The sequence below is a fragment of the Schistocerca cancellata genome, chromosome 8, assembly GCF_023864275.1.
Source record: "Schistocerca cancellata isolate TAMUIC-IGC-003103 chromosome 8, iqSchCanc2.1, whole genome shotgun sequence".
Lineage (NCBI taxonomy): Eukaryota > Metazoa > Arthropoda > Insecta > Orthoptera > Acrididae > Schistocerca > Schistocerca cancellata.
In genome coordinates, this window is record NC_064633.1 from 490209003 (window position 1) to 490231347 (window position 22345).

The window sequence follows — 22345 nt, forward strand, 5'->3', positions numbered from 1 at the left end:
AAGGTTCATGATGCTGTGAAACAAGACATTTGAGTCCCACAAAAACCACGAAAAAGGACAGCAACAGAAAACGTCAGATCCAATAATCAAACAGCTATGATTTCCTAAATATATTTCCGAGCTACGTGAAGTGAATCTTACAATCGATTGCTTGATAAGGTCCAGATATGTTTGTCCTCGATTCGCATTTAATGCTTTGTCACAGAATAATTCAAACAAAAACAGGAACTTCATTAATAAACCTGAATGATGTCCACACGGAGAAGCTAGTAAAACAATAGACTGGCTCGACATTAGCTGTAGTCTTTATGATGAGCCGTCGATTAAATTATTATGCATCGTCATCACACCTAAAGTTTCTAACAGAGGGTTGCCTTAAACAGTGTACATTCTGCCTACACCAAAGCACTGTCCCACAGAAGTGCTGACGACGCTGCCAGTTCACTGGCATGCAAATCATGCTTCGAGAGAAACGCTCTTTCTTGCTGCTGCTCTGTTTCTACTTTCTCTGGAGGAGTTCGCACAGGAAAATACTTTGGAACAGATTCTCTAATGACGAATGGAGATTCATTCAAAACTAAGGAACTTACAATTTCGCCTCATGTTATGACTTATGTTTACAAGCACCTGACATTTGCCGTGGAAGTCACATTGACGAAATTTAACTATGGCTCAAGGAAGGACGCTCACAAACTAAACTATTTGCTGCAGATTTTATATGACAAGTGAACAAAGTAAAAGAAGTCATCATTTCGTAAAAATTATGTTTAATTCCATAATATTATACTCGAGAGTTTTGTCTCTGTCTGATTCTATGGATAAAGTAGTTTCAACAGTTCACAGCTACGGACTTCATTGTGGCAACATACAGATAGCTCGAGGAAACAAGCTTGTTGGGAGAATCACTGAAAAGTCACACTGGATTATAGTGAAAAAAGCTTTGTAACTGGCACCAAGACAGCCGTAGAAAACACACACCTAAAATGTTTCCTCTGTAGCCATTACCTAATTCTCACATCTCCTTCATTTTGCCCATGAGTATGTCAAATATACGTTCGCACATAACCATTTCGTAATTCAATTACTCGGGTAGATAGGTGATACAGGTACAGCACTGCATCTTTTTGAATACGTTGTTAACGATGAAAACAAAAGCGGCAGCATGATGACAAAAGCCACTACATGTATACCACACAAACAAGTTTCCTTTGCAACATCGTTTAACACACAACGCAGTTTAATGACATTGGCCTCTTCTACAAATCACTGAATTTTCCCTGTTGATGCGTCTCATGAAAAACAGTGACGACTGTATCGACGCTTATTACATTATACTAGCGAACTGTTCCAAACATATATCATAATGAACCACAGATCTCCGTACTGACGAACTTAATATCAGCAGCCTTTTTTTTCTTTTTTTAGAAAAAAGTGGGGAGGGGGAGGGGTGCTGTCTAATAATTTCAACAGAAGAACTCTTGGATGAAATCCAAACCTACTTCTTTCAATGTAGAACATAAATGAATGAGCATAAGCATTCGCTTCATATCGATGGCTTCCCAAAGATTACTAAATTCCAGCAACAGAAACCTGTTGCTATGGATACGCGGTACAACAACAAATACAGAAAAAACATGGCGCGAAATTGATTTGAGGTGCTTCCTGCCCTAAGGCAATACAGTATCATCATTTATGGAATCAAAATAGTTAAACTATGCATAGCAATGAGTTTGTGAAAGGCTGCGACAAGAAAATGAAACAACGACTGCAACTTACCGTGTGCAAACTGTTCTGCAGGCCCATGTCTTGTTTCTTCTCCGTCTTCTTTGCAGCTCGTTTAGTTTTGGTTTCCAGAAACCGTTGTTTCAGTATAAGTGTCTCCTGCATATTCTGCTCAACAACACCATTGAAACACTGATCGAATCGCGGCACGCAGTCGTTTTGTCTACGGCGATAATTCTCTATGCGTCTCCTTAACCTGTCAAACACAGCCTGCCTCTTTGGAGTTGGCACTTCACCCATGACGTTAGTTGTTGCTCCTGTGCCGCCTCCGCCACCCCCTAGAATACCTGGGGGTGGCGGGACGCCAGGCACCGGGGGCTTCCGGGAACCAAGCCCCGTGTCCACGCAGCCGCCCACGCCGTGATCCAGGACGCCTGTCTCGCAGACACACAGGCCTAAAGGGTATGCCAGCTTGTCACTTCATACCCTCACAATAGTAAGCACAATCACGCCTACTGCCATCCGGCGTTTACGCTACTTTTGAACACGCTCACCCTGGTTATCAAGCACCGTCACAACGCTTGTCTCAGCCACAGCACTGTCACTGTTTCACACTGCTTATTTATCCACCACCACAACACAACAGGTTGTTGCCGCATAACCTCACCACGCGACCCACACGTTTCGTCATGTCAGCGACGTTTGCTTACTGGAACAGGTTTAGCTTCCAGCATCCCAGCAGTGATGCCATGTTAGACTATATTTGCGACACCTTTCACATTTGTTACAATTACTGACACGAATGATACATCACACGGACATTTCTTGATACTGTGACGTACGACAACCTTTATCTCGGAGCTGCGCGATAACATATACGCCAGCGTTCCGCACAATTATCTTTGGGGTCCACATGCGTACGAGGATATTCGTACTTAACCGGCGCGTGGGTTAAAACGAGATACTCAACAGCTCTCTTGTCGTAGCTGCACACAAGTGGCGCGCGTCATTGGCGGCATCTGCTGACTAAACAGCCGACTGTTAGTCACGTGGTACAAAATGGCTGCTTCCATACGGCTACAGCGTGTAGTGAAACTTGGAAATTTAATTTTGCAGAACGAAGTACATTTTTTACGCCATGAAGCGGCTAGGACATGTGTTTTAAAACGAAGAATATGTGGTAGGTTTACAAACTTATTACTTTTGATACCAAAATACTTCTTGCTGTTTAAAGCAAATCGTGTTGCCGGTTCACACAATGTGGAATGCTTGGATTGCAGTTGTGTTTATTGTTTAGTATTTACTGACATTTTGTTGACAGTTCTTCAATTCTTTGATTTGAGTAAGTAAGATAATCGTGTACGTATTTGCACAAGTTTCAACATTAAAGAATAAAGTACATTGTTTTTTAGTGACGTTTGTATAGCAATGTTTACTTTTAATGGTGTACATAAATTCCTTCTCTGTTTTGAGAAATTATCTGTGTCAGCCTTTCCTACCATTTTCGCAATCGGTCAGTGGTTTGTGCTTCAGTCATTTCACTAAAAGACATGTACGCAATAAAAGATCAGTGGAAATGTTTGGATATGAATATCTCTCTCTCTCTCTCTTTCACTCACTCACTCATTGCACGTCGTGGAATACATTTCTGCTTTGTAACATCGTGTTAAATAATTTCTTGTTTTCTTTAGGTCGTGCGGTAGAGTCCTGTGTAGGTGCCAGGACGCAGCTGAGGTTATACAGCACAAAAACTGAAACTGCGTCAGGTGATTCAACAGATTATCATACAGTCATCAAAGATACCGAGAAAGTAACAGGTAAGCCTATGTTTTAGTTAAACTGATATTGTCATTGTCGTAATTTGTTTCACAATTGGAAACAAAACACCCAGTTCACTCGATTTTCTTTTCCACTTGAAGGAGCTAAATATATGTTAACCTAAGGTACTAAATTTTCTTGTGACACTAAAGGTAAATTTATATTTAAGTGACATTGTACTGAATGTTTGCCATTTGAATAGCCAGAATTACAAAATAACAAACATCACTTCTGCAAACACTTTCCAGTTTTGTTTATATTTTTTATGACATAACACAAATCAGAATATTGAATTTTATTATGGTTGAAAGACTGTGCATCCTACTTTGTGCACTTTTACAGCAAGCTTGCTCCATAACCCAATCAGAAAACAGCTTTAGGGATGCAAAAGTTGCTCTACAGTTCATCTCACATGACAGATTTAAGTTGGTCATTTATAATAAATTTTCAGCCTCCCAAGTAAAAGTTTCATCTCTTATTTTTTGTAGCTTAAATACATAACATTTTGCTGTTTACTTGTTAATAAGCATGGAAAGGTGTTTCCTCAGAGAAGTACTTAAATATTAGAGGTTTTAAATGTTATCCATTCTCTTGTATTCATTTCTTATACTAATTGTCTTGCTATGATAAAGAAACATTCGCTGTTTTACAGATATACAGAAATAATTAATTTTCTCTACTGAAATTTGGCTACACAGGAGTAATTTCAGTCTATTTGTACATAAAACTGCGTTTGTCAGAACTGATTAGTTGAAATATGCGTATAACTGCAAACATGTGCTCTCTCTCTCTCTCTCTCTCTCTCTCTCTCTCTCTCTCTCTCTCCCCCCCCCCCTCCCCCTCTCATCTTTCTTTCTCCCCCTCCCCCTTTCCCTCTCTCTCTTTCTTCCCATCACAGCCGATTGTTGCCATTCCAACTTAACCCATACCTTGGGCTACTGGACAGAATCAGTCTGCCATCACTAGTAACATAATTGGGTAGGATAGGGCACTCTGTGACACTGCAAACCTTACATACTATGCAATAAATTTGGCAGTTCCTTTGTTGCAAGAAGACACAGTCGAGCAAATGTGGTTAAATTTTTTTCTGAAGTTTTTCTTATCATTCACAACAGCATTAAATTAACTTTGACACTGTCCTAATGCTTGTCCAGCTATGTAATTTGATGCTTTTTGTGTCACAGTCAGTTTAGGTAAAGGATGATGTAGGTAGAATTTATTTTATGTGTGATTGCTATTATTCTGTTGAACTTCTGAATATAAAATATACGGAAGTGCATGATTTTTTCCAAAGAAATATCTTCTCTGGATTGCTATTTGTGTGTTAGATATTTGTATAATGTTTCAAGAAAAGTGAGACTTGTTCTTAGCAAAATTGCTTGGTGTTGTAAGGTGTTGCCATCCTCATCTAAAAATGTATAATAATTATCTATTTATATCACTGTACACTTCTTTTGCTGTTCCAGTATTGTGCAGCACTTTTTAGGAATAGGTGTTATGTTATAAGTAGGTAAAAAATGAGAATGGTAGCGCACTCTTACAAACCAAGGCCTGAAACGAGATACCTGTTATTGTGTGAGAATTATGCCCAATAACTGAAGTGAAAGGAATGGTTAAGAATACATTGCAACCTGTCAGCTTTGACCAATTATTTGTCAGCAAACAGTGGCGTCACCTGCCAGGGACACAATGACCACTGTAATGTGTAGATAAAACAGTGACAGGTCATGCACAATTTGGTTCACTTCGTGTTTAGCAGTTGTGCCAAGTGGTGCTTTTAACCCCCTAACATTTTGCCTCTAGAGTAGTAGTAGTGGTGGTGGTGGTGGTGGCGGTAGATATTTCTTTACCAACTGAGTTTTAGTTAAATGATGCGAGATGGAAGTACCACTAGAAAACATATGTGACAGTGAAGTTTGAGTCAGTCCTAGAGTTGTGCTCAGACAGCCTAATCACTGTATTGAATGCTTGAAAAAAGCATAAAATCCATCTTTGAGCCTCAGTTTGACACAAATTTTTGTTAGTCATGATATATTCATTATATTAGAGTTGAACATTTTTTATGTGTACTCCACTTATATAATGGTAAAAGTTACTTCATGGATCCACATTTTTCACAGATTGTGTATGTAATGTGCATCAAAATACTCAGAAGGAACTTGTCCATAATTTCACATGGTCTTCCTCAATGATCCTTGTAGTTTTAGTTTCTATAATGAAAGTGCATTAAATACAGGACAAATGTGGACATTACGCTATGCTACAGGTCGACCTGTTACCACAATCTTTATTTGATGTTCACTTTCAGGAGCTTTGCATACTCCCAACTAAATTGTCACCTCCACCCTAACCTAGACATGAGCCTATGCTACAGGTCACTCTGTCACCACAGCAAAGATTTGAGGAGGAGTCTGTAATCACACTAATTGATATCATTATGTGTCAGTAAATCAAATCATATTGTTAAAAACATGAATATACACTCCTGGAAATGGAAAAAAGAACACATTGACACCGGTGTGTCAGACCCACCATACTTGCTCCGGACACTGCGATAGGGCTGTACAAGCAATGATCACACGCACGGCACAGCGGACACACCAGGAACCGCGGTGTTGGCCGTCGAATGGCGCTAGCTTCGCAGCATTTGTGCACCGCCGCCGTCAGTGTCAGCCAGTTTGCCGTGGCATACGGAGCTCCATCGCAGTCTTTAACACTGGTAGCATGTCGCGACAGCGTGGACGTGAACCGTATGTGCAGTTGACGGACTTTGAGCGAGGGCGTATAGTGGGCATGCGGGAGGCCGGGTGGACGTACCGCCGAATTGCTCAACACGTGGGGCGTGAGGTCTCCACAGTACATCGATGTTGTCGCCAGTGGTCGGCGGAAGGTGCACGTGCACGTGCCCGTCGACCTGGGACCGGACCGCAGCGACGCACGGATGCACGCCAAGACCGTAGGATCCTACGCAGTGCCGTAGGGGACCGCACCGCCACTTCCCAGCAAATTTGGGACACTGTTGCTCCTGGGGTATCGGCGAGGACCATTCGCAACCGTCTCCATGAAGCTGGGCTACGGTCCCGCACACCGTTAGGCCGTCTTCCGCTCACGCCCCAACATCGTGCAGCCCGCCTCCAGTGGTGTCGCGACAGGCGTGAATGGAGGGACGAATGGAGACGTGTCGTCTTCAGCGATGAGAGTCGCTTCTGCCTTGGTGCCAATGATGGTCGTATGCGTGTTTGGCGCCGTGCAGGTGAGCGCCACAATCAGGACTGCATACGACCGAGGCACACAGGGCCAACACCCGGCATCATGGTGTGGGGAGCGATCTCCTACACTGGCCGTACACCACTGGTGATCGTCGAGGGGACACTGAATAGTGCACGGTACATGCAAACCGTCATCGAACCCATCGTTCTACCATTCCTAGACCGGCAAGGGAACTTGCTGTTCCAACAGGACAATGCACGTCCGCATGTATCCCGTGCCACCCAACGTGCTCTAGAAGGTGTAAGTCAACTACCCTGGCCAGCAAGATCTCCGGATCTGTCCCCCATTGAGCATGTTTGGGACTGGATGAAGCGTCGTCTCACGCGGTCTGCACGTCCAGCACGAACGCTGGTCCAACTGAGGCGCCAGGTGGAAATGGCATGGCAAGCCGTTCCACAGGACTACATCCAGCATCTCTACGATCGTCTCCATGGGAGAATAGCAGCCTGCATTGCTGCGAAAGGTGGATATACACTGTACTAGTGCCGACATTGTGCATGCTCTGTTGCCTGTGTCTATGTGCCTGTGGTTCTGTCAGTGTGATCATGTGATGTATCTGACCCCAGGAATGTGTCAATAAAGTTTCCCCTTCCTGGGACAATGAATTCACGGTGTTCTTATTTAAATTTCCAGGAGTGTATCAGTCTACATTGGGATAACAGGGGTTTTCAATGGGACTGTAAATGTAAATAAATATGCACAATATGTAAGGTAGAGAAGATTATCATGACATATTAATTGACTTTGCCACATTACAACCAAACAACATCCAGCCTAAACTAGACCTCGAGCTGCACAACAGATAAGCCGTTCACTGCATATTATATTTCAAGAATCTGTGCCAATGGTAATGTCATTGTTCAGAGCAGAATCATGAGCTTCACTACTTCACAGATAAAGAGTAAAGGGATAAATAACTTTGCAGCCATTTAATTGATGTCAACTAATTTACTTTCCACTGTATTCGACCATGTTTTTGCATATAAACGACTGTATACCACATTTTACCATGGATATAAGAAGTAATAAATGTTGCATCAGTGACAGTGTGTTGGAATGTTTGATGGAAGTATAGTTGCAAAGTGAGGCTTCTAATGTGATTTCTTCCATTTTTGTTCCACCTTGTAATTCTGCACATTACTACGTGGATAAAAGTAAAAATTATACTACTTTCCAAATCCCAATTTGAGAGTATTTATTGAACACCAGGGGAAATAAATGTAGAGGATATTGTGGAAAATAGGGTGGGATGCAGAATTAGAAAAACTGGAAGGCATATAGTGGTAGTCCTAACCACATGGCATTCATTTTGTTTTTAGCTATACTCACCAACAGTACTTTTAGTTATATATGAATGTTGGTGCTCATTTGGAGTAACCCTTAACATGAAACAACTCAAAAATCTGCGTATTTAGGAACGTTTGGTCTCATAGATCTCATAATGTTTTTATCACATAATTCCATATTAGTTGACAAAAATTATGTAAATTGTCAATTAACTCATAAGTTGGTTTAATACTATTCAGCACACATAAAGGCTTTGTTTTTTACATTAGTTAAAATAAACTAGAAATATTTTAAGTGCAGTCATTTGGTATTAATATTCAAATGGTTGTTAATATTGTTACACCAGTCACGATATTTGTGAAAAGTTGCAGAAAATGTAAATGAAGGAAACAATCAAATAAAATGAAGATATTCAAACAATGGAAACTCCTGCCTGGAATATGAACAATACTAGGAACAGAATGGATTGCTACTTCCAGTAAAGATGATCCGTTGAGTTGCAGACAGTCATGTAACAGTCATTTTGTTGTGCATTTCTGCAACTAAAGGGGTCCTCTTTATGGTGAGTAGCAATCTGCTCTTTTCCTAGTATTTTTAACTGAAGATATTAAACCACAGCACTTTTACACAGTAGAAGCACATCTTTCTGTTATGTTTCAGGTAAATTAGTTGACCACATTTGGTTCACTTGTTCACTGGTTTCCTTTTCTTGGACCCAGAACAGTTCATACACGTCTTCCTTTTTTTTCTCTCTATCCATGCTAACATGTCATCATAAAATAAATTCTCCCATATTTGAGATTTTGATGGCTTTTGCCCCAAATTCTATCTTTGGCTGTTAGTCCAGGTGTTCTTCCATTCATAATGTTATGCTAAGGTGTTTTTCTTGCTCTAACTGACAATGTTCCATGTTAAATTATTTTGGCCATAAAAGTGCTGTGTTTGCTGTGAGGAATTATCTGTGGTACAGATCACATCAGTCACTTCTTCCAATAAAGTATTTTCTTCACTAGTATCATTTTCTGCTTCATAGTCATCATCAACTACCATAAAATCAATCTCAGCATCAGAATCATGAAAAATGTTGTAGTCATTCCCATTTTCTCTTCGCCTATACCATGTAACTCCTGTTCCATCCAAGCTACAAATTTTGGATCAGCTGCAGAAGTCTTGCTACCCATAGAAAGTCACTCCATGCTATAACTGAACAGTAAGATAGATTCATGCATATAATAAAATGCCATAAAATAAAGAAATCTGAAAATGCAATTGAAAGCGAAATGTGTAGTAGTTAGAAACATGTGGTCTACCTATTTATTATACCTAATGCGAAAGCGCGGTATTCCAGGCACAATATATCGCATTCAGCTCTAAGTAATACATGTTATTGCTAGATTGACGAAGTTGAATTGATTGTTGAATTTTTGAACATAGCTGCTTAGGTTCAGTGACCGTGTCAGAATTATGTTAGAACAAATAAGCCCTTGGTCACAAATATTAAGTCAAAATTGACCAGGTTTCGACACTACTATGAGTGTCATCTTCAGAATTAGACTAACTGTTCTAAAACATATTAAGTATATAATACATTAATAAAATTAAAGTTTGTACTAACTGGAAAAAGATGCAGTACTTACAAGTCACATATTAAAAAAGATCTAAGCCGAAAAAGCGGCGTCATGAATAGTTGTAAGTAAGATGGCGAGCCGCTAAGGGCTGCTCGTACTTTAGTGAGCAATGTATTATATACTTAATATGTTTCAGAACAGTTAGTCTAATTCTGAAGACGACGCTCATAGTAGCGTCAACCTGGTCAATTTTGACTTAATATTTGTGACCGAGGGCTTGTTTGTTCTAATATGATTGTTGAATGTTGCTTTACACGTGGCAAGTATTAAGATGAAGGTACTGAGAAAGGGAAACTGCAGTGCTTGCTTGTGTTACTACACTTGAACTTAATTAGTGCTGGATATGAGAAACTGATGTTTCAGGTTAAGGGTTATTACTGATTTACAGTAGTTTACATTCAGTAGAATTGCAGAGTGGAGTGTTAATGGTTTGTAAGTTTGGAAAAATTGTTTATTTTAAAATACTAACACACACACACACACACACACACACACACACACACACACACACACACTGCCACGATTTTAAACAGTATATGTTGAATTGTTATATTCAAGATAATGTTCCAGAACATTAGGTTTGTCTTTATACATTCCATAAAGTTTTGTTCATGAATGTGTCCAGCATTGTCTCAGGCTAACCAACCACTGTGAATAGACCAGTGCGATTCCTGTAGATTGACATTGTATAGATGCACAGGTGGATTGTTAGTTGACCTCTACATACTCAGTATTATTGGCACAATAATGCAGTATTGTGTCAGTATATTATATGAAAATATGCCTTGCAGAACACGAGCAGAAATTATGCACAGCAGGCAAAGCATATCTGAGAACCTTCTGTGACGATTTCAGTGGGAAAGAGGCTTCTTTATGGAAGCATAGGTTCATAAACCACAGCTGCTCATTACAAATTAAACAAGTGAACTGTATACTTTATTGAGTACGTACACTCTTTTTCTATATATCTCTGTTGTAACTATCTGTTGCAAAATCAATAAAACAGGTACTCTTATTGATAGCTGCAATTATCTTTCATATGTACTGTGATAACAAATGCAAGAAAAACGAACATATACACTCACTGGACAGCTGACTTAACCTTATTTATCAATTCTGAGAATTGCTACATGCAAAATAAACATTTCTGCTTACTGTGAAGACCTCATGATCTCTACAGTTTCCTATGCCGTTACGGACAACAAGGTATCTGCTGTTTCCTGATAAATCAGGAAATCCGTTTCTCCATAGTACTACAAGGATCTGGGATATACAACTTCCAGCACACTTCTTGGCCTCTTTCAGTTCTTTATGGCAATTTAATTAGAATGAATTAATTTTCTGTGGCTTCAGCAGGAACTGATAAGTTTTGCGCAATATCGTTGTTAGACTCTACTATACAGGACACTCGGACGTTGCATTGTGATTCCTCACATACTAGCAGTACAAAAATGTCTATCACAAAATTTCGTCCTATGCATACTTCCGGCAGTAAATGGTTATTAAAGATTGGCAATCTGGAAACATTGTAATCACATGTAGATAGTGGTAACTACCTTTGTCAGCGTATAGAAGTAGTGGTGTGCAGTTGGTGCAGTGGAAAGCATGTTGTTGTTGTTGTTGTTGTTGTTGTTGTTGTTGTTGTTGTTTTATTATTATTATTATTATTATTATTATTATTATTATTATTATGGTATTATAATCGATGGAAATATGGAAACATCACATCCATTATCATTATGGAAACAGTGTAACTAGAAAACAAACGTTTAACAATTATTAATTCAACAATTACTGAATTATACAGAACAAAAGCTGGAAGGGAGAGAATGCGCATTAGGCAGAACAGCCCACTGCGACTAATGACATAGTTTATACTGTACGCACTGTTCACCAGACAGGGACTAGTTGCTAGTGAAGTAATACGCCTATGGCAGACTCCTTGTACATTCATACACATACCGTATTTTCTTTTTGTGTTATGCTAAAACAGTGTGACTTCGTGTGGCATACACAAACGATGAATATATGGATATGCTTCTGGTCCTTGGTGCAACTGATAATGGGGGTGGTGTTGCCACTCGTGAATGTGCTGCTAGGTATCCTGGTTGACATCATCTAGATAACAATGTGTTTTGTCATTTGGAGCTTTGCCATTGGGATATAGAGTCCTCTGCTTCCACCATTGCATGGCAGAAGTCGTCCACGGGCTCGCTGTACTCCACCTACTGAGGAAGCTATTCTGGAGGTCATGCACCAAGAGCCCCAGTGAAGTACACATAGCGTAGCAAGGCAGCTGCATGTCTCATAATGCACAGTCATTAACATGCTGCACAAGCATGGGCAGTAGCCCTATCAATTGTTCTGTAGAGTAACACCTGCATCCGGCAGACTGACATCTGCAGATGCAATTCTGTGAATGGTTACAACAACAACAACAACAACAACAACAACAACAAGAGGCAGCCAGCGATGGCTTCATAGGCACCGTAATATGGTCGGTAAAAGCAGCCTTCACTTGTGAGAGTGTTTTCAGTATGCAAAATGCCCACCATTGGTGTGATGTTAACATGCACTTCACCTGCGACTGTGGATATCATGTTCACTTTGGCATCGACATCTGGGCCTGAGTATTGGGAGACAGGAGTTTTGGTCCCTACTTGTTGCCTGACCAGTTGACTGCACAAAGGTGTCATGCGTTCCTCTGGAACTATTTGCCTGACGCACTGGAAGACATTCCATTTCATATTTGGCTATGGGTCCAGCATGATGGTGCTCTTCCACACATTGGTATTAAAGTGCTTCAGTATTTAGACAGAACATTTCCAGGAATATGACTTGGGCGTGCAGGTCCAGTTGTATGGCCCCTGCGTTCACCTGACCTAAATTATCTGGATGTTTTCTCATGAGGACAATTGAAGGAGTACATGTATTCTAATCCGCTGACACGTGAAAGAACTGGTAGCATATGTTCATGCTGCTCTAGTATCTGTGGAGCAAACCATGTTGCAAAGAGTCCAGATCTACATGATCCAGCGGGTCGCACAATGTTTGGACGTGCGGGGGAGGGGGGGGGGGGGGTCTTGGTTGGAGTGTCTGCTCTGAGGACTACATATTTGTTTGTAAATCTCATGCTGTCATTAATAAGTAAATTATTACTGTTAGTGGTTGCTAATGTTTTAAAACTGAGTGGACATACTGCATCAAGTGTAAATGTCTAGTAGATGTTATTTAACTGTGCAATAACCTTCAGCATCTTAAAGTCGATATTGTTTTTGGAGTTATTCTGTTCTATGACAGATCATTTGATTCATCTGTTTCTGATTTGTCCGAAGTAATTTGATTCAACTGTCTATTTCTGACTAGTCTGATCACTCTATTACAAAACATTGTACTTCGTAAATGTTGGATACAAGTGGCTTAAGAAATGACGTATACTGCAGTCTTATATGGCAGAATGAAATTGGAAATAAAAATGAATATGCCTTGACCCAGAATCGAACCCTTGACCACCTGTGTGCTAACCCAAAATGCTGCCAACTGCATAACACGACCCATATATGCTGACAGAGGTAGTTACAGTAAATGTGATTACAGTTTTGCCATATTGCCAGTCTTTAACATCAATTTACTGCCTAAAATATGTGCAGGATGAAATTTTGTAAGAGACATTTTTGTATTGCTAGTATTTGAGGAATTGTGCTGCGAAGTCAGAGTGCACCCATTTTTCTTCACCCTGTATATTATTTAATATATTGAATGAGTGTCAGTATTTTTAAAGCTCGCTTTCTTCTTCAACATATTCCACAAACTGTAAAAACCGATCTGAGATGGTCAGTATTATTGCACAGTACTCATTATTGCGCTATAAACATTGAATGTGTGAGAGACCCTTTAGACTTTGTGTTGTATGTTGGGCTTATATGGCGCAACAGAGATTTGATACCTGCACAAATTGGTAGTTGTTGTGACTTCTTGCTAACGTCTGTTTTTATGCCTTCTTGCTAACATTTAAGGCTTTGGACATGTTTATCGATTTTAGTAATCTCCCTTGAGTAGATGGAAGCCATTAATTTTAACTGCATCTAGAATTTTTTTAAAAATTGAAATTCATGATACAGTCGCAACCCCTTTCAGTGTACTCATCAGTGAAAGAATTTTTTTTATTCTCTTCTCTCTCTCTCTCTCTCTCTCTCTCTCTCTCTCTCTCTCTCTTTAATTTAATTTCTGGTATTGGAGCTTTGTGTTTATGGAACATCATCTTCAAAATATGCCTTTCTGTAGGAGCATGGAATGCAGTACATTTGAGATACATAGAAAGGGTGTGAAATTTTGAAATTTGTTTACCCTTGTCCTGTAACATACGGCTGACATTTTTTACTTACTTATAAAAGGATTTCATATTGCATTTTTGGAACATTCACTGTTCTATCTGCTACAGTGAGAATATAAGAAAACAGACATCGATCTTGTGGAGTCCTGCATGTAGCCTATGGTTTAGTACCTATTTTCAGTTTTTCCGTATAATATCTTTTGCAGTTTAAAGGTGACACCCAGGTTGATCCATGTTCCTTGATCACTGAAAGGCTTTTGATATGGTTCCACACTGTCGCTTGGTGAGAAAAATGTGGTCCTAAAAATTATTGGACAAACTTTGTGACTGGATTCAGGACTCCCTAGGAGACAGAACTCAACATGTCATTTGTAACAGAACAAAATTGTTGGATGTAAATATAATGTTGGAAGTAACCCAAGGGGGCGCTGTAGGGCTCTTCTTGTTCACAGTATTCATGTATGTGGTTGATTATGTTGAAAGCTTCATGAGGCTGTCTGTAGATAGTGCTATTGCCCATGGAAAAAAAGCAGTAGCAAAAAAATTACAGTGAAAAGCTGGAAGATCTGTAAGAGATCAACAGCGCAAGGTCTAGCAGTTAAATAAACATGATTACTCTTGATTAATATGCAAGAAGACTCATAGTGGTTTGGCTATACTGTCAGTGATAAGTCACTGGAAGCAGTAACAGCTCTAAAATATCCAGAACTGGTCCATAGTGACCTAAAGTGGAAACTAGTAACAGGAAAGGCATATTCCAGGTTGAGATTTATTGGAAGAATCACAAGAAATTGTAATACATCCACCAAAAAAATGGCTAACAAAACAGTTGTTCAACCAATTCTTGAGCATTGTTTATCAGTCCAGGACACTTTCCACGTTGTATTTATGGAAGAGATCAGGAAGATGCAAAGCAATTCAGCACATTGTGCCTGTGGTTTGTTTAGTATGTATGAGGGAATTATGGAGATGCTCATCACGCTCCAGTGCAGATGGTACAATAGAACATTCGATCTTGCAGAGAGTTTTACTGCTGAAATTTCAAGAATATATATTCCAAGAAGAATTCGACACCATATTACCTCTTCCCACTTATATCTCATTATTTGACCAAGACGGGAAAATTGGAGTTTATATTCAGGGTTAGATTAAACTAGACACTGTTTTGGACAGTATTGAGGTGATTGAGGAAATGATGTTGTTCGTCAGCAATCTTTATAGAACCACTTCATACTGTTTCTCGTTGAAATCATCTTCTTGCATGAAATGTGTTGTTGCCTTTCTCCCAAGATTATTATCCCAACAAGGAATGCGGAGGACTCCCAGTGTAGTTTACAAGAGCAAACTAAATGTCGTGGCAGTTGTAATCTTAGTCAAGTTGTAAGGCTTGCTTTCGTGCCTCAGGAGCTATAAAAATTGACTTTGAAAGGGAAAAAGCAGTGTGTGAAACCAAGTTGTAAATGCAGTTTTAATTTTCTAGGGATTTTCAAGTACAGAATTGTTCATTTGTCCATCTTTCTCGAGTATTGCTGAAACAGTGTACTCTTGTGTCAGTTTTTTGAGAAATTGCTGTTCGACTAGATCTACATGTTATATATAAAGAACTGTCATTTTATCAGTTCATCTGCTGGAATAACACAGTAATGTTGCAAGTTTTCCTGGGGTAGTCTTTGTGGTGTCACCGCCAGACACCACACTTGCTAGGTGGTAGCTTTAAATCGGCCGCGGTCCATTAGTACATGTCGGACCCGCGTGTCGCCACTGTCAGTAATTGCAGACCGAGCGCCACCACACGGCAGGTCTAGAGAGACGGACTAGCACTCGCCCCAGTTGTACGACGACTTTGCTAGCGACTACACTGACGAAGCCTTTCTCTCATTTGCCGAGAGACAGTTAGAATAGCCTTCAGCTAAGTCCATGGCTACGACCTAGCAAGGCGCCATTAGCCTTACAGTGCTTGTATTTAAAGACTCTCAATTGTATCGTCAAGAGCGATGTACCACAATGATGGAATAAAGTTAAGTATAACCGCAGCTACATACTTTTCTTTATAGCATTCATTAAGTATCCTGTTTCAGACCTCACGCCAGCCGGCGTGTGTGTACGCGTGCCTTTCGGTTACCCGTCACTGTGGGCTGTCTGTCTTGTCAGTCCACAAGAGTCTTAATACTTTTATGAGTTAGTTTTAAGTGGCTTTATATTACTGAGTTCAGTTGCACTTCACTGCAGTTGGTTTCATTTTAATTCATGCGAAAGAGCCTTCATGTTTCAAATGTACAATAGCTCCTTGATTAGATCCCAAGGCACAAAATATGAAAAGAAAGGGGCAAGATATATTTTCTAACAAAAACATTGAGAATCTTAACTTTTTTATATTAGTGCTGTGTGTGATAATCCTGTCAACTTTTGAGTCTTATCTGCTGACGTTTACAATACACTTTCTGGAGCTATTACTTATTAAAATTATTTTCTGTCGTTAGTTATTACATGGTAGGAGCATCTAATATCATACCTTGTTTGTAGGAATAATATTTTGCAGAATTTACTACTCTGCGTAATTTCTTGCTAAATTATGGGCACATACTTAATATTGTGAGACCCCTCTTGCCTACCATCTCGCTGCTGTCCGATATTACATTGTTGTAATGAGATACACTAGGCTTGTGGTATGTATAGTATATTGTAACACAGTGCTGCGCAGTGTAGAATTCAACTGGGCAGCCATTTAAGATAGTGAATGCCAAACTGTGCTCTTCAAACTATTCACATGAATCATGTTCTGGTACACTGTGCCGAAAAATGGCACAGTAGGGGAGGGACCTCCAGGTGGAGGGAGTGGGGGGGGGGGGGGGGGGCACTCGACTGTGAATGATTACTGTATACTAGCAGAGATGCAGTTAGACATTGTAAGTGTATGCGTAAGTGTGTTTCTCTCATAGCTTGTAAGCTGCAGCTAGCGAGTCGGCAAACAATGGCGTTACCAGGTTATGTTAGTATGACCAATAGTTCCATAAATTTAGGTGTCATTCAGTAGATTCTTACTAGACTATCAAAAAAGAAATATTTGCATAAATGAAGGTTCAACCAAAGCAGAACAAAGCTGCCTGTGTGCTGCCAGATGGGAAATTTCATGAAATCCGTGTTTATTTGTCTGGTTATCCTGACATTGGTTTCTTCATGTATATAATCTTTACTGTCATTTCTTATTAACAATATCAGCTTATTCCCAAGACTTAGCAGCTTACACTCAGTTAATACTAATCAGAAATCCAATCTGCATTTGGATCACACTTCCTTGACTCCTGTGCAGAAAGGTGTGCAGTATACTGCTGCATCCATTTTCAGTAAGCTATCACAAGAATTCAAAAATTTTAGCAGTAATTCATGCACTTTCAAATCAGAACTGAAGAGTTTCCTCATGGGTTACTCTTTCTATCCTGTCGAGGAGTTCCTTGAAAAATTAAGCAGATTCCTGTGTTATATTGTTGATTGCGTTTACATAAATTTATGACTCGTATTTTTTTTGTTCATAAACATTTTATTTTATCTGTTGTTACTTTTATGTTGTAATTTCATTTACAGACACATTACATGACCTTGGAGATTGACTCCTCAATTTGGTCCTATGGAACTAGATGTGTAAAATAAAATAAAACAAAAGGGCTGAACATGTAGTGCAGTGGACAACATTCTTATTGTGGTATTGACAAAGTGAAATAAAGACTGGGATCATGTGTAAATTATGTGTCAGTCCCCTGAAACATATTTGGTAATACTATCTAAAAAGTTTTTTCCTTGTTCTTCCACATATTTTTCAACAAGTGAAGCCTGATAGTACTCACAGCTTTTAGGCTTACTAGGCTTCACTCTTTTATTCTCTCTGTGTGATTTGAGTAGCTAGTGGTTCCCGAAACCCTCTCAAGAAAATTTTTTAATGCGAATTTTGCTTCCACATTGACCTTTTACGACAAAAATTTAATTACATCACTTGTAATGGTATGTGCCAGAGTATGAAGAACTTTCCCTGCACTTACAGTGTGCGAAGACTGTGCTGCTGTGTTATGTAGTAAAGAGATAGCAATGAGAATGCTCGCAATGTGCAGGTTGGCGTGTGACAGTCAACTGAGGTGGCTGCCCCTTTGGAATAATGGGATGGAATTGCTCGGCACTCGAGATGAGAGTGCATTCTCACACAGGTGCCACATTGTTTTACATGAGCTTTATCCTTCATCTTGAAAGGTTGCCAGATTTCAGCTGTTGCCTCATCAGTTAAATGCTGCCAATGAGAGTTAGTCTTCCTCTGAATATATTGACATTAGTAACTCTGGATGGTGGAAAACTACACTTGTTCAAACGGCAAATTGCCTGTGCTTCAGTAGTGACAGTTCTGTTCAACATTATATCCAGCAACACTTTTAAAAGTTGGCAATGTGGAAAATATCACCCATCTTCTGTTGCTGCACTTAAGCAGACCTGCTGCCCTCACCTTTTCTTGTTACTTTCTTGCTCTGTGCATAAACTACCTCTAAGCGTAATGAATATTTTAGTTCTCAGGATGTTACAGTACTGGGAAAAGTAATTGTTTCCTCTGTATGTACTAGAACTCAAGTTACTGATTTTTTTTATTTATTTTTTTATTTTTATATTGTGCAACTGCTAATGTCAGCCATTGCTGCGGACACCACATGTGCTAGACCTATAATCTGGTGTGACTATTACCAATAGTATACTAGCCTTCCATCCAGTAAAGACGGGTTACAATTTCCTGTTGCCCATGGTCTTCCTAAATGACTTAAGGCAAATGCCCAACAGATTTATATGGAAAGAACATGGCAGTTTACTTCCCCACTTCCTGTCTGAGTTAGTACCCCAGCTCTGATGAACCCATTGTTAATGAGACATAAACCCCACTCTTCCTTTTTTTTTTCTTTTTCCTCTCCTCCCCCCCTCCCCCCATTTCTTTTTTAAAAAAAGGCTAAAGTTTCATCAACCTGAGGATTGGTCTGTGCACAACAGTGTTTTACTAGATATGATCAAATTGGAGGTGGTACGCTGTGTAAAGGCACCCATACAATGATTGGTGGTGGTGGTGGTGGTGGGGTGCTAGACCTGGGGGAATGGAGTATCGTTAATATTTTGGAAGACTAATAGTAACTTGTAAATAATCATTAAAAAGTTCCAGTTCTGACCCTGTTAAAAACCTGTGTAATAGAGACTTTTAAATATTTTCTTGAAAGAAAAACACCTGGGCACGGTGTATTTTTTTTCTTTTCCCTGAGAGCCAGTGGGGTGGGGCATGGGCTGTGTGGCCCCACCTTTGCTCATTTATGGACACACTTGTATGCTGTTGCCTTCCTCTGACATGACCTCTGAACTGATTTACTGAGACAATTATTTTTTAAAGTAAATTTCGTTGTTATTCTATGAATTTTACAGAATTAATTCAACATTTTAAATTTGTTGGATGCAAATTTTTTGACACTGTATTAGCATAAAAGAAATAATGCAGCATCCCTATTCTGTTCGACCATACGTCAGTATCAACCTGATGCACTGTAATGTCAGCTGCTCTCCAGGAGCACACAGCTGGGATTATAGGTACCCTCGATTGCGGAACCTTTATCAGAAAGTAACTAGAATTGTTGGCTTGAATTTGCCTTCAGAAACATTGTCCTAGCTTACAGTTTGAAAAAGGATTCACCTGAAAGCTGGCACAGTTTGGAGTATTGCGTATGCACCTTTCGATGACTTGTAATCTTTACTATTTGGTGCTTTATTACCTAACCCGTTACATAGCAAATTATTTTAGACTTTGATTTTGTGCTATAAATTAGTCAAGCATCTGTTCTGAACCATTGTAACATAATTTCATCACATTTATTTGATGTTTCTTCTTAAACTAAAAAGGACCACCCCCATTTGAGGACACTGTGACCTAGTGTGAATAATTTTAGAATTTAGATAAAATGCAACTTTTCTTTGGTTCCAACTATTTTTCAACTATCATTTCCTTTATTTCTTGTTTGGCTTTGCAGTGTTTGATTTGGAATCTTCTTTATCTTGTTTCATATGATGTGTCCCTTTCCAGTGTGTCTTACACTTGGCAGTCATTCATTTAACTTTCAGCAATGTATATCAAATTTCTCCATCATAAAATTTCATCATCAAGTCCTTTCTACATCTACATATATACTCCACAAAACGAAGTGAAGTATGTAGCAGAGGACACATTTCATTGTTCCAGTTATTAGGGTTTCTTTCTATTCCATTCATATATCGAGTGAGGGAAGAATGATTGTTTAATTGCCTCATGTGTACTGTAATTAATCTAATCTTGTCTTACACTCCCTGTGTGAATGATACATATGATAGTGCTAGTACATTCCTAGAGTCATAATTGAAATCTGGTTCTTGAACCTTTGTAAGTAGACCTTCTTGGGATAGTTTGTTTCTCTTTATTCAATATCTCGTGTATGTCCTATTTGGTACAGGTCCCACACACTTGAGTAATATTCCAGAACTGATCACACAATCTCGTTTGTAGATTTATTGCATTCCCATTGTATTCTACCAGTAAACCAAATTTTACTGGCTGGTTTACCCATGACTGCGCTTGTGTGATCATTCCATTTCATGTCCCTACAAAGTGTTACACGCAGGTATTTGTATGAGTTGTTTGGTTCCATCTGTGACTCTCTGATGTTACTGTCATAGGATACTACATTTTTTCATTATGTGCAGTGCACAATTTTACATTTCTGAACATTCAAAGCAAGTTGTGAGTCTTAGCACCACTTTCAAATCTTATCAAGATCATAGATAATTGCATCATCAGCAAAAAGTCTGAGGTTACTATTAATGTTTTCCACAAGGTCCATATACCGTGCGAACAACAAGAGTCCCAATACAATTACCTGGGAAACACTCGAAGTTAGTTCTAAATATGAGGATCGCTCTCCAACCAAGGTAACATGCTGCATCCTCCCTATGCAAAAAAAATCCTCAAGTCAGTCACATATATTGCTTGATACCCCATATGATTGTACTTCTGACAGTAAGCATAGTCAAATGTTTCTCAGAAATAAAGAAATAATGCATGTAACTGACTGCCTTCATGCAAAGCTTTCAGTATTTCAAGTGAGAAGAGTGTGAGTTGATTTTTGCATGATTGATGTTTTGGGAATCAATGCTGGTTGAGATGGAGGAAGTCATTCAGTTTTAAGATACCTCATTGTGTTTGAGCTGAGTATATGTTCTAAGATTGATGCCAAGGATTGGATGGTAGTTATGTGGATTACTTCTACTACCCTCATTTTAAACAGTTGTGATCTCTGCATTCTTCCAACTACTGGACACACTCTTATGTTATCTATGAAAATTATATTTAGAAGAAGGGCTAACTCAGCCACAAATTCAATATAGAATCTGAGGGAGATTCCATTGAGCCCTTCAGCTTTGTTCAGTTTTAATAGCTGTAGCTGTTTCTCTACACCACTGGCACTGACACTTATTCCAGCTATATTTTAAGTGGTACAAGTGGGGCAATTCTCCTTGGTCTTTCTTTGCTAAGGAAGGTTTGAAAATGGTGTTAAGTGTTTCTGCTTTAGCTTTGCAACCTTCAGTTTAAGTTTGTCTCTCATTCATGAGTGACTGGATACTAACTTTGGTACCACTAAGATTGGTAGGCAAAAGTGTAAATATAGCCCTGTTCTTAGTCTCTGTTTCTTTAGAAGTTTCTTTACCGTTGCTATATACCATGGAGCTCCGTCACCGCGAACTCTCCCTCCGGTATGAAGTGTTCTACTGCATATATGCCTATCCAATACATGGTCAACTACTCTTAAAATTCAGCCATAGTTCTTCTACACACTCCTTTCCTTTGCTAAAAGTTTTAAGTTCCTCATTGCAATATGAAACTTGTTTTTTTTATTTATTTTTTATTATCTAGTTTAATGAACATATACGTTAGCTCCGACATCGACCAGTGGAATGGTACCGTGCAGGCATACAGGCCCTCATTTCAAGGTGGCGTAAGGCTGTAGCATTGAATGGAGATTACGTTGAAAAATAGTGTTGTGTAGCTAAAAGATTGGGGAATAACCTGGTGTATTTCAATGCTGAATAAAACAACCCCTGTTTCAGAAAAAAAAGTGTTGCATTACTTATTGAACTGCCCTCGTATATCTTTCTACATGTTTCTGTAGATTAAAACTGATAAAACTTCAGAAAGGTGGGAATTTAAGGAGATGGGATCTGGATGTGAGAGCTTTAGGGAATGACTGACAAG

The 22345-nt window shown here is 39.3% G+C and overlaps 1 protein-coding gene across 1 annotated transcript in view; it reads left to right on the forward strand.

Moving 5' to 3' along the window:
* The first annotated feature begins 2748 nt into the window (after positions 1–2748).
* The window catches only part of LOC126094443 (heat shock protein 75 kDa, mitochondrial), a 308018-nt gene continuing 288421 nt past the window's right edge, over positions 2749–22345 (forward strand). The window contains exons 1-2 of the mRNA XM_049908816.1: positions 2749–2902; positions 3414–3539. Coding sequence (XP_049764773.1) covers positions 2782–2902; positions 3414–3539 — 247 coding nt within the window. The 5' untranslated portion in view covers positions 2749–2781. The remainder of the gene's footprint in view (positions 2903–3413; positions 3540–22345) is intronic.